This window comes from Schistocerca serialis, chromosome 4 (assembly GCF_023864345.2).
Source record: "Schistocerca serialis cubense isolate TAMUIC-IGC-003099 chromosome 4, iqSchSeri2.2, whole genome shotgun sequence".
NCBI lineage: Eukaryota > Metazoa > Arthropoda > Insecta > Orthoptera > Acrididae > Schistocerca > Schistocerca serialis.
Window position 1 is genome coordinate 658,510,096 of NC_064641.1, and position 15,930 is coordinate 658,526,025.

Here is a 15,930-nt window from a genome sequence, read left to right on the forward strand (position 1 = left end):
TCCATACACCCGTATTTTGTTCATTTGGTGACGTGCAGAACTGCACCAAATGCTTTCCAGAAGACAAGGAGTGTGGCATCACCTGGACACTGGTGTCTACTGCTTTCTGGGCCTTGAGGATGAAGCGGCTGAGTTAGGTTGATCATTTCTTCAGAACCCATGTTGATTCATTCAGTGTTCTTCTGTTTTCAGAAATGTCGTAATATGTGAGCATAAAACTTGTTCCAAAACTGTACAACAGACAGATGTCAGAGATAAAGGCCTAAAGTTTTGTGCATATTTTTGATGACTCTTCTTGGAAATGGGAATGACCTGTGCTGTTTACTAATCATTAGGAACGCTTTGCTCCTCCAGTGACCTAGGGTACACTGCTGCCACAAGAGGAACAAGGTCTTTCACATACTCTATGTAGAAAGTTATTGATATCTCATCAGTTGCAGTGGCCTTCCCTCTGTTGAGTGATTTCAGTTGCTTGTCTCTTTCACGGTCACGTATTATGATGTGTAATTTTGACATCTGTATGACGATTTAGAGAAGGAACTACAGTGAATCCTCCTCAGTGAAACAGTTTGGTGAAAAAGATGTTTAATGTTTTGCTCTTATCTGTGTGAACAGCTGTTTCAATGCATTATGGTCAACCATTTACTGATTTAACATCAGAACAAAAATTCAGAGTATTTTCAGTCAAGTTGGTAGATAGAATTTTACTTTGAAAAATGCTGAATGCTTCATGCGTAGCTGTCCTTGTGCTGATTTTGGCTTTTTTCAGTTTTTGTTTGTGTGTGAAGAATTGGCTGTGTTTAAATTTACAGTGAAGCTCTTTTTGCTTTCATAGCAGCTTTCTAACATGACTGTCAAACCATGGTTGGTCTTTCCCAATTTTATGAAACGTTGCTTGACACCATATGTGTTTATACTTATTGCACAGTACTAGTCTTGAACTTTGTCCTTTGGTGCTCAACATTGTCAGTGCTGGAGACTAAAATTTCTTGTTGATCGCTCAGGTAATTTATCTGTTTCTAGATGCTCTTGCTAAGCAAGTTGGGAAAAGGGACTTTTACTGAAAGTAGATTTCACTGCACTGTATCAAAATGAAAACAATATTGCTCACTGAAACCATGAAAAAAATACCACTTTTAAAATTTGTGTTTCATTTAATGAGCTTGAAAACTCATATTGTTGTAAGTGACAGTCTATAATGTGACAATACTTAGTTACAGCATTCTTATCATCATCATCATCATCAATTGAGCTAAAGGAAAAATTTCCAGACTTAGGGAAACTATTTTCTTGTTCCATACTAATGTGTTGGAAAGAGTTCAAGAATTTATCTAAACTGTAATTACTATGTTTTTTAGAGAATGATTTTAATCTAAAAGTTGAATGTAACTTCCGTGCTACATCTCATGGGGCTGTAGTGGGATTTGGGGATGTGATACAGTGAAACGTATGACTAATAGTCAAGTCCAGACTTTAGACTGTAACCTGTGTAAAAGACATTTATACATCTGCATGAAATATGTTAAATGAATAACAGTCCTGTTTGCACCAGTTATGGAGTTTCAGGATTGTGCACTTTCCTTTTACTGTAAAAGCATAATTTTTTGTGGGGGGAGGAATAGCTGAAACAAAACATCGTGTTGACATGTAAGCAAATCTCCCATCTGTTGGCTGTTCAATCCTATCCATCTGTTAATGAAATGATCTTAACTGAGGTACATAGCTTTGGGCCGGCCAGTGTGGCCGAGTGGTTCTAAGCACTTCAGCCTGGAACCGCGCGACCGCTAAGGTCGCAGGTTCTAATGCTGCCTCAGGCATGGATGTGTGTGATGTCCTTAGGTTAGTTAGGTTTAAGCAGTTCTAAGTTCTAGGGGACTGATGACCTCAGATGTTAAGTCCCATAGTGCTCAGAGCCATTTGAACATAGCTTTGGCAGAATGTAAGTTGGGCATTCGACAGAAAATTATCATGAAGAAGAGGCCAAGATAAACAAATAAAGGACATGTGCCATGAAATATGAGGTCAGCAAACATTTAATTTTGACGAAAATGATATTTTGAACATTATTGCAAAACAAACAGCAAGTTTTCTTCCTGAACTAGCAATGAAAATACTAGGTACTATACTTTTGTTTATGTATTTCAAAGACAGTGTGTTTGTTTTTTGTAGTTACTTATTGCTCAAAATTACTTTCAGACCATCTACCTAAAGTGGTGTGCTGTCACTAATTTATGTATTTAGTGTTTAGTTTGACACAAAACTATTCATTGTAAATATTTATGCCCCCACCAAAGGAATACTGATCACAACCATCAGATTATTAAACAGCTATAAGTGTGGTGTATTTAAAAGTGTTGCTTCCATTATGAGTATGTAAATTGTGCTAAGTTTCACATTGCCATCCAAGTTCAGTTTTTTAAATTCAGTTTGTCTTTAGCGTTTTCAATATAAAACAAACACATTTTTGTGACATGCTTAAAGAAAGGGTATTTGTATACTACCTTCTACATATTTAATATTTTTGCATGTGTATTCTGTGGCGGTTAGGAAGTGCTTAATGTTTATCTTGTATTGTTGTTAACAAAAATAAATGTATGTAATTAATTTAAGTGTAACATTGGGATCCTCTCCAAATGTCTCGATCAGAAGCATGGTATGGTCTGATTCCACCGATATTTTAAAATGTGTTATCTTTATTTCAGACACTGCTGCAGTGTATGGCAATGAGGAGGACATTGGCTTAGCACTTAAAGACTTACTGCCAAAATACAACCTGAAAAGAGAAGATATATTTATCACAACCAAGTTAGGTAGATAAATGCATTTTGTTTATAAGTAACAAACAATAAATCTATATAATAGAGGGAAACATTCCACGTGGGAAAAATATATCTAAAAACAAAGATGATGTGACTTACCGAACGAAAGCGCTGGCAGGTCGATAGACACACAAACAAACACAAACATACACACAAAATTCTAGCTTTCACAACAAACGGTTGCTTCATCAGGAAAGAGGGAAAGACGAAAGGAAGTGGGTTTTAAGGGAGAGGGTAAGGAGTCATTCCAATCCTGGGAACGGAAAGACTTACCTTAGGGGGAAAAAAGGACAGGTATACACTCGCGCACACACACACATATCCATCCACACATATACAGACACAAGCAGACATGCTTGTGTCTGTATATGTGTGGATGGATATGTGTGTGTGTGTGCGCGAGTGTATACCCTTCCTTTTTTCCCCCTAAGGTAAGTCTTTCCGCTCCCGGGATTGGAATGACTCCTTACCCTCTCCCTTAAAACCGACTTCCTTTCGTCTTTCCCTCTCCTTTCCTCTTTCCTGACGAAGCAACCGTTTGTTGCGAAAGCTAGAATTTTGTGTGTAGGTTTGTGTTTGTTTGTGTGTCTATCGACCTGCCAGCACTTTCGTTCGGTAAGTCACATCATCTTTGTTTTTAGATATAAACAATAAATCTATTCATAAGTCCAATTTTTAGATGTCTAATTCCTATTACAAGAAAGCTAACCAGAGAGCAAACTCAATTTTTATGTAGAATGAAAAGTTAGGTTAGATTGGCATAGTGGCTCCCCGAAAAGTCTTGGTTGTGGTGTCAGAGTGATTTACATTTGTTATTGATGTCATTTGCTCTGTTTTTAATACACGTCAGATGATAATTATGTACGACTCCTGCTGCCTGATTGGTAATGCCATTTCTAACTTCAGTCTGAATGAGTCATAACCAATGTTTGTGACTTATTTTAAGTGTACCAGTATTTCTTTATGAATAATTAAAACTGCAACATAAATTCAAAGATGTCATAACAGATAATAGACAAATCTCTGGGTATTTTGATGCATGTTATGAACATTAGTGACAAAAAATGGCATAGGTGCCACTATCATTTAACTCTTATTGAGAAAAGATATGTTAAGTGACAGCATTCCTTTACCAAGGTACTCAGTTGCTTATTACACATCCAAATTTGCTTGTGCGAATTCTATGCATTCACTCATTTGCCTGTAATAATAATTCGAAATGAGTGCTGCAACTGAACTTTGTTTTATGAGTGAAATAAGTGGGGCATTATGATTATTACCAGGTAAAAAAATCACATAGTAAATATCATTCATTGTGAATTTTATGCAGTTTGTGGCCAGAGGTGGTGGTGAGGTATCGTCAATCAGTGGTTTCACAGTGTAAAAATCGAAAAACAATGTCACCACAGGCAAAATTTTGTGGGAAGCCATCAGGCCCTAGATAGTCATTATGAACTTACTAACTTTATTAAAAACTTAGTGAAAAAAGTTGTTATGCTTGTTCTCTTGGAAAAATGGCCTGTGTTCAGATAACTGACACTTACAACTAACTTCCAGATGCTGTCACTGGCTGGCTGCAATTCAAGATGGCAGAATAAAATGAGCTAGTATCAATACTAGATGTGAAATGCATCTGCACCTGTGACTTACAAGGCTGTGGCATGTTCATTAACATTCCTAGTTGGCGGCAGTGCTTAAAATGAAAATCTGTTTAGTTTTCCTGCTCAATCATGAAGTGCATTTGGTTTCTGATCAAGTTCCATATTAGCAGATAGATGCTCTCTTTGCTAAATTTTGCTCTCTGTTTTTCCCGAGACTGGATTGTGTAACAGATTTTCAGACTTATATTATGATGAAACAGTCTGCCCACCCCCGATTTTTCAGGACCCGCCTGATACTGTAACCTTACAGGATCAAGTCAAAGCAGAATTAGATTCTCTTCAATCCCCTGATGTTATTTGACCCGTTTCTTCCAGTGAATTATCAGCAACACTGGTTATAGTCAAAAAACCTGCCAGTAAATTATACCTCCTTTGCCGCACAATGACAAGCTGTTAACAAAATTATAATTATTGGGTCACCATTATTTTTCAAAAATTGCCTTGTCAGGGGCATATTTACAACTGCTGCTCAACCAGGAATCTAAATGCCTTGTTGTTATTAATACCCTGTTTGGGCTTTATCAATACCAGCATTTGCCTTTTGGTGTTGCAAGTGCATCAGCTATTTTTTCAGCACTTTTTAAAGCAACTTATTAGATCAATTCCAGGCTGCATCAACTATTTAGATGTAATAGTAGCATCTGGTACCTCTACAGAACATTTGCAGTACCTTCATGCTCCATTTTCTATTTTACAGTCTGCAGAGTTACAGTGAAATTTGGACAAGACACAGTTTTTTTAACCACCCATCATTTGCTTGGGTTTTGAAGTGTCACATGTTGGCATTAAACCATTGCACTAGCATATTGATGCTATTGCTGTGTTGCCACACCTCATGTCCATCAAGAAATTACAGGTATTTTAGGCAAAATTGCATACTACCACAAATTCATACCAGATGCTGCTATCGTGGCATGACGACTCCACGCGTTATTGTGGAATGTATTCCTTCCCACTGGTCCCTGGCTTGTGACAGGCATTCTGGTTGTTGAAAACTAAGCTACAGTCAGCCCCTTGTTTGGTCACTTTTCAGCTGAGCCAGCACCTTGTGTTAGCAATAGTGCATCTCAGTTTGGTGTTGGTGCTGTCCTTGCTGATAAGTATACAGACGGTTCTGAGCACCTTATTGCTTATGCCTCTAAATCCTTAAATTCGGCACAACAGTATTATTCTCAGATAGAGAAACAGGATTTGGCGGTCGTCTGTGCTCTAAAAAAAAAGTCACGTTTTTCTATCTGGGTCTAAGTTTCACCAGTCACACATCACAAACCATTGCTGTCTCTTTTTAACTCTTCGGCGTTCCTTCCAGATAATGCTGCACAATGTGTACTGTTGTGGGCTCTTTTCCTGTCTCAGTACAATTATGAGATACATTATTGACCTACAGTGCAACATGCACATGCGTTTGCCGATTGGTTCAGAGACATAGTTTGATGAAGAGGAATTACTTTGTTTTCATTTAGACATCGAAGCTCCGAATGTTTTTGATGGGTTTCCTACTACTAGCATTAAAATTGCAGCCACAGATCCTGTTTTAAGTTGTGTTTTTTTTGTGCAACATGGCTGGCCAGACAAACCTCTGGGCCATGCCTCTGATCTTTTGAGAAATTACTATGCATTACAAAATAGTCTTCCTGTTTTGGGGCAGAGTGTTACTGTAAGCTACAGAAAACACTGCTCCTTGGGCTTTAGTCCCATCTGCCTTTCCGCCTGAGGTTATGGTTTTATTACAAGTGGGCCACTGGGGTCTGTCACTTACAAAAGCACTGCACGCAGACATGTTTTTTGGCCAGGCATTGATGGGCAAATAACGTGAGCTGTTGCAGCCTGCCCACAGTGTGCCATCTATCAGGTAGCTCCTTGTGCTTCTTTGTCACTGTGGCCTGATACACAGCAGCCTTGGAAACGAATTCATATTGATTTTGCGGGATCTTTTTGGAAGTTCTACTTGCTTGTTGTAATTGATGCTTACTCTTAAGTTTCCGTATGTGGTGCATTGTCTTTCTATTTATGCAGCAGCAACAATTTCCTCTGTGTCAAAAATTTTTGCACTGGAAGGTCTTCTGTATACAAAAGTTACCAACAACGGCCTCCAGTTCATATCTTGGGAATTTGAAGATTTTTGTGAAAAAGGTAGTGTTTGCCATGCCACAGCTCCTCCTTTCCACCCCCAATAAAATGGAGAAGCAGAATAAGTAGTATGAACATTTAAGACTCAGATGAAAATATACGTTTTGGATGTGTCATCAGAGGTAGCTGTTGACCAGTTTCTCAGTTATTATGGGTTCACCCATGTTGGCAATAAAAGTATGGCAGAGTTGTTGCACAGTTGTCAGCCCCCGACTCTGCTACATCTGCTTGCGCAGGCCAATGCAATACTGTCCACTGGCATTGGCGTGAAATGCTTCCAGCCTGGCACAGCTATTTTGGCTCGCAGGTTTGGCTGCCAGCCGAAATGGGTGCTGGTGGTAATCAAGAGTACCAGTGGCTGATGCCTGTGTGTTACCTGCATGGCTGAGAGGAGGGCGTCATAACACGTTGATCATCTATGACCTCACATAGGCGGCTGCTTACTAGATACACCTCCACTGCCACCTCATCCTTCATCTGCCCAGCTGTCTCCTACATCACAGCCAGTGCCCATTCCTTCTTCACTGCTACTGCTGATGTTTTTACCACTGTCTCCTCTGCTGTGGGGAGCCCCCTCCATCTGTTGGGGGGCCCCAGTGGGACCCCGGCTCTCATGCTGTCACAGCTGAGGTCTCCGTTGCTACTGCCTGTTCTGCCACCTTCACTCAAACTTCCTTGTCTGGGGTTGGAATTGGATATGAAAAGGGACACTGCACCAGTGTCAGCTGTCCTACCACATGGGCTGCTCACAGGGGGTGGGCATTACACCTGTCCACACTCGAGCCACTTCCTGGCCTACACACTGGTGGCAGTATGTTGCATGACTGAACAACCTGCATCAACTGCAGAAGAAATGGACTTAATCACCATGCTTACTTCTTTGCAATGAAACTTCGTGTGTGTGCTGCTTCATAGTTTGCGGATGAAGTTTGATTCAGCCACCCGGCCTGCTAATACGACAGTAGTTGCTTGCGCATCCTGTCAGCTGCACCCCCTGTGGAGCAAATTAATACATAAACCGGAGCGCATGGCTCCACCAGCCATTTGTGTACTGCTAATTGTATTATACCTTGATTTCCATGTGTGTGTACTGTTCAAACAATAATTTTCTGTGTTCTTGGGTTCAAACACTTTTTGATGATAAATATGGTATTCAACTCCATGCATTCCGCCTCAACCACCAGTCCTTTGAGTTTAATTTCCGTGAAGGCAGTCCTTAAATCTCTTCTCAAGCAACAGCATGCACTAACAGTTGCTATTTCCAGTTTAATGACTTCAACTGTCTAGTTGAACATAAGAGGAATTGCTGTCTGGCACATACATTTAAAATGGCAATGGCAGAACGTGGGTGCCAAGAGGGTAGTCATGAAATAAAATTCAGTGAGATGAGTGTCATATTGAAAATATCACACTGTCATGCGTGCATATATACGGAGGCTATTGAGATTTATAAACATCGTAATAATTCTAACAGAAAAATTAGATAAAATATGGATGTCGTCTTTGCACTGGCAGAATGATAATCGATTACTTTCAATGGAGAATGTTGGCACTATCAGAGATAGTCTCATAGCCAACATTACTTGGTGGACTGTGGTGCCCTCTATAATGCCTATATATTCAGCGCTCCCTTGAGTTCTGATTGTTATTTGTCACTTCACCTCTGTGGGTGTCTCCCGCAGCCAGAGTTGAAACATTAAGGGAAAGTTTTACATATCAACCATGGCCTTCAGCCCAGAAATTTTAAGTGAAGTGTGTAACAAACACCTAACTTGCCAAGACTCCTAACACAAAATGAAATAAAAGTATATTTTACATACAAAGAAAATATTTTACAAAGACTTATTTGAGTTAACATAAAATAATACACCACTTAGGCACTTGTTACAATAGTTTGAAATTATGAAAATTAATTTTGTAAAATGAAATAATTATTGTGAAACATTCTTCTGTGTTGTAATTAGAAAAAGCAACTAAGAAATTTACTAATAGCTGGTTTTTGGATGCAACAGCAACAACAGAAGTGCTTTAATTAATATATTTGAAAAAACAAATATGTTGCAGAATCATGGTTTGGGATTAGGGTTGTCCTGACACTTAGTTCCCATTTGGGCAAGGAACAAAGGGTAAAATGTTTTTAGTTAGACCCAGATCAGCAGCCTTTTGTACAGCCATTCAAACACATGTTTTATTGTAGCTATGTTACATTATACAGTATTAAGCAAGGTTTGACAAACTAAAGTTGCATGCCCAGGCACATTGTATGGATTGATTAATTCCTTTTGCAAAATATTTTAATTGGGCTGAAATTAATGCTCAGCCAATGGCATTATTTGTATGTGAACCATTTGGATTTTATGTCCAAAACATGCAAAAAACACATTTTTTATCAGTGGATTTTGAAATGAGCACTTCCTATACCTTAAATTTGCATGACTCAGTTCAAACTTTGCACGAAGGTAAATAATGGATAAAGTGGAAACTTTTTTTTTTTTTTTTTTTCGTCCAGTAATCCTTACCTGTTATCGAGATATGATGGTTTAAAATCGAGTAAAATGTAGCATGTAAAATGTGTTCTTATGTGAATTGAATGTGCAGAAATGGTTTGAAGTAGATCAGATAAATAAAAAATGCATTCTTATGATAAAATTGAAAGCTAGCTTTCAAAAATTGAAAGCTAGCTTTCAAAAATTGAACTTCATTTGGATTTTACATGTAAAAAACACTTTTTGTGAGTTTTTTTATACATGCTGGATTTTACGGGCAAAAACTATGTTTTTCTGGAATGTTTATGAAGCATGCCGCTTCTATACTTCAAACTTGTACCAATCAGTTCAAACTTTGCATGAAGATAAACAAAAAAGGATAAAGTCAAAACTAATTTTTTCCCATATAACCTTTATCCATTGTTGAGATATGATGGTTTAGAGTCGAGCTAAATGCAGTACATGCCACTTCTGTGTTTAAGCCTTGTACGAATCGGTTCAAATTTTGCAAGAATGTAGATAAATACGTGTAATTAATGGTTGTCCTGTTGTTTTGTGAAAGTTTTATCCATTGCCATGATATAAGCACCGTGGTGTGAAAGACAATAAAAAAACCTACACCAGATCAGAAGTCACCCAAGTCAACAAAAATTTAAATCAGTTGCCAAGCTATGGCAATCTAATGTCACAATTATGGTGAGTAAAAGTTGGGAATTAGAATGAAAAATGCTCATATCATAATACAAAAAAAAGGCAAATATGTCCTGGGTTGAGTTAGGATGTAAAAGAAGGCAACTAGCTTTTCGACTTATTTTGCAGCTTCAAAGACAATGACATACGAGATCTGTTCAAAAAATTCTTGATCATTTGTAATTTCACGTCAGTGGTGTGTTGGAGTGAAACGCAGCTGGCACCCTTGCAATGCCTCTGTTTAATGTGTATCTGCCGGAAGTTTCATTTTTGTATGTCCTTTAGCTATTGTTCAGTTCTGTATTGAGTAGAATGCTGTGTCACATAGTTTGCGAATTTTGAGATGGCAAAATTAGAGGAGCAATGCGTCTGCATTAAATTTTATGTGAAACTAAAGAAAGCCTTTACACAGTCACACCAGATGACACAGAAAGCCTACAGTGATGAGTTATTAAGCCATACTCAGTGTTTTGAATGGTTCACACGATTTAAAAATGGCCAGGCAGAAGTTGAAGATGGCTGTCACTCAGGACACCTTTCGACATCTACTGCTGGCACTCGTGTCTGGAACATCAATGGAATCATGCGTACCAATCAAAGACTGACTGTCCGAGAGATTGCAGAAGAGTGTAACATTTCAGTTGGATCATGTAATGAAATCGTGACACAGCATCTTGTAAGGCATCATGTTGCTGCTAAGTTTGTCCCATGGATCATGAGTCAAGGCCAGAAAAACGTCACCTCCAAAACTGCAAAGAGCTCTCATTCCGTCCAGTAATCCCCTGACCTAGGGTACTGGGCGACTTTTCCATAACTTTCCCCCTTTCCGAAACCTTACCAGTCCTTTTCCTTCACCCCTCTTCCTATCCCTCCAACCCATATACCAGAAGAATGAGCCACTGGCTACAAAAGTTTGCACATTTCCTTAGCTTTTATATGCTTTTTTAATCTTGTTGCTGCTTGGTGAGTTGTTTCCTTATCTAGTTAGCTATATTATATTTTCAAAAAGTGATTATTTTCTTTGATATAATCATTATTTATTGAATCCCTAATTCCAAAGTACTGAGTGATTTGTCTGAATTTTACATATGAGAATGATAACGTCCAATACTACACTGTGATTTAAAATGAGGAGACTTCTACCCATTGAAACAAACTCCTGTACCTTAGATAATAAGACAGCATTTTTTGTTCACTTTTAAAACTCAGTGGGTGATTGATCAGTCATATTTCCACTCTTGCTGAGCAACATCTCCAACCAATTGTGTGAAACCTAGCCACCCACTTCAAGGGTATCTATCCACTTCCTGCACCAACTTTCCACCGTCCCCACCACTTTACCTCCTGGATTTCTACTTGTCAATGTTGATGCCACCTCCCTACATACCAACCTTCATGCCCATGGTCTTGCTGCTATCTAATACTACATCTCTCAGTGTCCATCATACTCTGAACCCACTACTTCATTCCTTATTCATCTTGCCATCTGTATCCTGACCCACAGCTACTTTTCCTGGAAAGGCTTAAAAACAAATTGATGGCACACCTTTGGGCACCTGCATGTGTGAATCTGCTTATGGGCCATCTAGAGGAAACCCTCCTGGCCTCCCAAAATTTCCAGCTTCTAGTCTGGTTCAGGTTCATCTGGACTCAGGGCCAAGACAACCCTATTCACATTCCTTCACAACCTCAACACCTTTTCTCCCATCCACCTCACTAGATCTTCCTCTACCCAGTGCACCACCTTCCTGGATGTTGACCTCTCTGATGGCTCCATCCACACCTCTGTCCACAGTAAACCCACTAATCACCCAACAGTACCTGTATTTCAACAGCTATCATCCATTCCACACCAAAAATTCTCTCCCATACAACCTAGCCACCTGTGGATGGTGTATCTGGAGTGATGAGAACTCATTTGCCTAGTATGTTGAAGGCCTTACAAAGGCCTTCACAGACAGGCATTACACCCCCTATCTCCAAGCCTAGTTCACAAACAGATTTTCTGTGCCAATACCCCACACACGTCCAATCCTCCCACTTCTCCCAAGAATCAGCAATAAAGGACTGCCCCCCCCCCCCCTCCCTTGTGTCCCACTATCACCCTGGACTGGAACAACTGAACCATATCCTTAGCCAGTGCCTTGATTATTTCTTATCCTGCCATGAAATGAGGAACATCCTCCCCAAGATCCTACCCACCCCTCCTAAAGTAGTGTTCCATTGCCCACCCAACCTACACAACAACTTAGTCCATTCCTGTGCCACACCCACTCTCAACCCCTTTGGCAGACCAAGGTGCAAGACCTGCCCAATTCACCCACCCAGCTTCTCCTACTCCAGTCTTGTCGCATGCCTACCCTACTTCATCAGAGACTGGGCAAACTGTGAGAGCAGCCATGTCACAAACCAGCTCCACTGCAAACACTGCACAGCTTTTTATGTTAGTATGACTACCAACTGGCTGTCCACCAGGATGAATGGCCACCACCAAATTGATGGCAAGAAAAGAGTTGACAACCTGGTGGCACAACATGCTCAATTTTAGTGGCTTCTTCACAACCCAAGCAATCTGGATCTTTCTCTCCACCACCAGTTTCTCTGAACTACACAAATGGGGTTATCCTCACAACACATCCTCTTCTTCTCTAATCATCCTGGCCTTAGTCTCAGGTAACCCACTGTCCTTGCACCCTCCAACCAGGAGTTTCCCCCTCTTCTATCCTGTCGCCCTCTCCCAGTTCATGTCCCCACATCACTTTCAGCAAGTGCCAGTTTCCACCAGCTGCTACAATTGTGCCATCCCATATACCTACCACACCTCCCTCCTGCATTCTTAGCTGGGAAACTGGCTGCATCCCCACCCCTTGTCCCTCTCCCTGCCTCCCTCTACCCACCCCTCCTGGCACTACCCCTACCAAACCAGTCCACCTGCTGACAAATAGCATTGGCACCGTTAATTAAGCTGGTACCATGTAGAGGCATAGGGTGTGTGTGTGTGTGTGTGTGTGTGTGTGTGTGTGTGTGTGTTTTTTACACTAGCTCAACAACAACTCAAGGCATCTGATTTTCAGTGAGTGGTCTCCTTCAATGCAAAATTATGTACATTCTACAGGAACTTTCCTACAACAATTATTAGAAGTGAATTTTGTAAGTGTGGGTCTCAAAACCATAATTTATTTTGAGATACTAATGAATGTGTATGCAACATGTTGACGAGTGATTTTATAAATAGCTGTTTTGCCTCTGCAAGTATTTTAGTTACTCTCATATTGTTATATCAAAAGATGGATGCCAATGACCTTGGTGTTTAGCAACCCAAATCACATCCATTTGTCCAAGCAGAGAACCAAGGATTAAAATATCTTTCAGTAGCATGGGTGAGGAATTGGTTAGTCCCTAGTGAAGAGTAATCTGCAAGTAATAGGTCTAAGGTGTTGGCTTACAACAGCAGAGATTCTTTCACTGGTGTGCAGCAATAGCCACACTGAGGCATATCATGTGTTAGACTTATTGGTCTTTGAAGGCTTACTGAAAGTGTGTTTATAGGAGTGATGTGGGGACAGAGGTTTTGAAAATAGTGTAGGGATCTGAGAAGGGACTGGAGGCTGTGATGAACTTGCGAGATATAGTCACTGCAACAGGGCTTGTATGTCAGTGTGTGTGACAGCCGGCACCAAGCAAAGATGCTCAATGATGGAGACACTGGACTCACATTCCCAGTTTTAAAGCCCAATCAGTTCATTTAGATTTGGGTTTTCCATGACTAAAGAAAGTGTCAAGACTTTTTCTTCGAAAAAGACATAGCTTATTTTCTCTCCCATCCTTGTTCAATCTGAGCTTTTGCTCTTTCTCTTTCTCTAATGATCTCATCTTCCACAATACATTAAATCCTAATGTTGCTTTTTTCTGACAGCCCTCTGTCATTTAATAACTGTATCATTAGTAAGAGATGTGGGGAAAGAAAGTGAGTCTTGGCTGGAGGTAAAGTATTCTTGAAATGTTGTCAGGATATGATCATGTGGGATTGTGGGAAGAGCCTGGTTGGATAAGCTAACTGAGTGATGAACATTTTAATAGTTCTTACGCGTGGGGTGGGTGGTGACATACAAATGTTTCTGTAGTATAAATTAGATAAAAAAGTAGATCCATGATAAATTCAGTAAAATTAAATCTAGTGTGAGGTCTCTATTTTTAGGTTGTGTGATGGAAGGGATTCTCTACAGTGGCCATGAGAGGTGGATGAGAAGATTTGATAGAGGCTGTTGTGGTGATAGTGGACAATTGAAACATTTCGATTACTTGGCCTATATGAAAATTGTAACTTTGACCAACATGAAGAGATTCGAGTAATATAAATATTTAAACTGTCTCTGCACTGTGTCTTCCTTAATAATGTTGGTGAAATCCTCTACTCGCATAAATGGAATCAATAACTACTGCATCAATAATACTAGTACTGTACATGTAGGTGCTGACTTTTTTCCTTCATTATGATACTTATTTCATTTTATTCATTTAAAACATCCTGGTAGCTGAGTGGCCAGTGCGACCGAATGTCATACCTAATGGCCCGGGTTCGATTCCTGGCTGGGAGATTTTCTCCGCTCAGGGACTGGGTGTTGTGTTGTTGTTGTCATCGTCATCATATCATCCCCATTGACATGCAAGTCACCGAAGTGGCGTCAGCTCGGAAGACTTGCACCAAGCGAACAGTCTACCCAACGGGAGGCCCTAGCCACACGGCATTTCCCATTTAAAACATCTCTGATGGCTGCATATTTTCATCTGCTTCTTCCTTTTAATGTGGATTTGAATTCTGCATTCATGTTTCACTTGAATTATCTCCTTTGTTGTGGAGCAATAAATAATAAAAAAGAAAGAAACTATGAGACCACAACTAGTGAACAGTGACACACGACAAGGCTGACAGTCAAGTCCACTGATACAGCAATGTTTTTTGGAAGGCCAATAATGCGGTTCTCAGGGAGGCATGGGACAGAAGAGATAAAGGGAAAGAACTCTGTCTCTGCTCCACACCTCGCGCCTCATAGGCATGTTCTCACTTACCTACTGTACAAGGTTAGATGATATGTTGCTTAGGACGATTAGGTTGGTAAGGGTTAAGGACTGATGGAAGCTGACTAGATTGTGGTTGGGATGCTGCTGAAAAAGGATATTTTGATGACTAGGTCATTTGGAGGAGGAGGGTGGATGAGATCCAATGGATTAGGCAGCATAATAGATTAGTATCCGAGACTGTTTTTTCTTGCAAGAGATAAGAAAACTTTTTTGCATTTGTGATGATGAAGGCCCATCCACATTATTATAGATATTCCATTTCTGATTGCTTCCAATGTTTTATTGGCAAAAAATATTTACCATACAACTCCCTTAATTTTGGAAGTATCATGTAAATGCATCTTGGGTAGCTTAGTAAACCTCTGACTTTATAAATGTATATACTCTTCATGTAAGCCATATTCTGCCGTTTTAAAGTAATAGATTTCTTGCTGGTGATTAAGATGTACCTTTAATTTTCTGTTTTGTACTTGAATAACAGTTTGTAATAATAGCAAATTTGCATTTTAAACCAAATTTAGCTCCATCTGATTTTGGCCGTGAAAGAGCTGTGAAAGCTGTTGAGAAGTCTCTTAAGAACTTGGGTGTAGATTACATTGATCTGTACTTGATTCACTGGCCTGGTGTGTCAAGTGTTCCAGTGGACAGCAGTGTCCATCGTAAGGAACGTTTTGAAACCTGGGAAACACTGACAAACTTGTACAACACCGGTTGCCTCCGTGCCATTGGAGTGTCTAATTACACTGTGCGGCATCTTGCAGAGCTGCTTGACAAGGACAACATTGTGAAGCCTGCTGTTAATCAGGTCAGATGATCAGTCAGTTTGTAATGAAAAGGCTGTTTCCTCATTGAAGCAGCAGTAAATTAATGCTACAGAATGGCGAACATTCAAAAAATTTCTTTACTTAGTGCCAATAGTTCACTTCATTTTAATGTAATTGTATTTTTGTGTTTGGGTATTAGTTTGTAATGCCAATCAGAAATACAAAAACGTTAGAGGGGAGTTCGTACATTTATTTTTTTATCTGTAAACATTATAATCACCATTTTGTAACCATCTCT

The 15,930-nt window shown here is 39.8% G+C and overlaps 1 protein-coding gene across 2 annotated transcripts in view; it reads left to right on the plus strand.

Annotated features, from left to right (window-relative positions):
• Positions 1-15,930, plus strand: part of LOC126475519 (uncharacterized oxidoreductase MSMEG_2408/MSMEI_2347-like) — a 37,018-nt gene that overhangs the window by 9,922 nt on the left and 11,166 nt on the right. The window contains exons 3-4 of one of the 2 annotated variants that reach the window (XM_050103448.1): positions 2,703-2,810; positions 15,390-15,673. In XM_050103448.1, the coding sequence (XP_049959405.1) occupies positions 2,703-2,810; positions 15,390-15,673 (392 nt within the window). Of the gene's footprint in view, positions 1-2,702; positions 2,811-15,387; positions 15,674-15,930 lie in introns of both variants that reach the window. The other variant, XM_050103449.1, reaches the window with a different exon arrangement.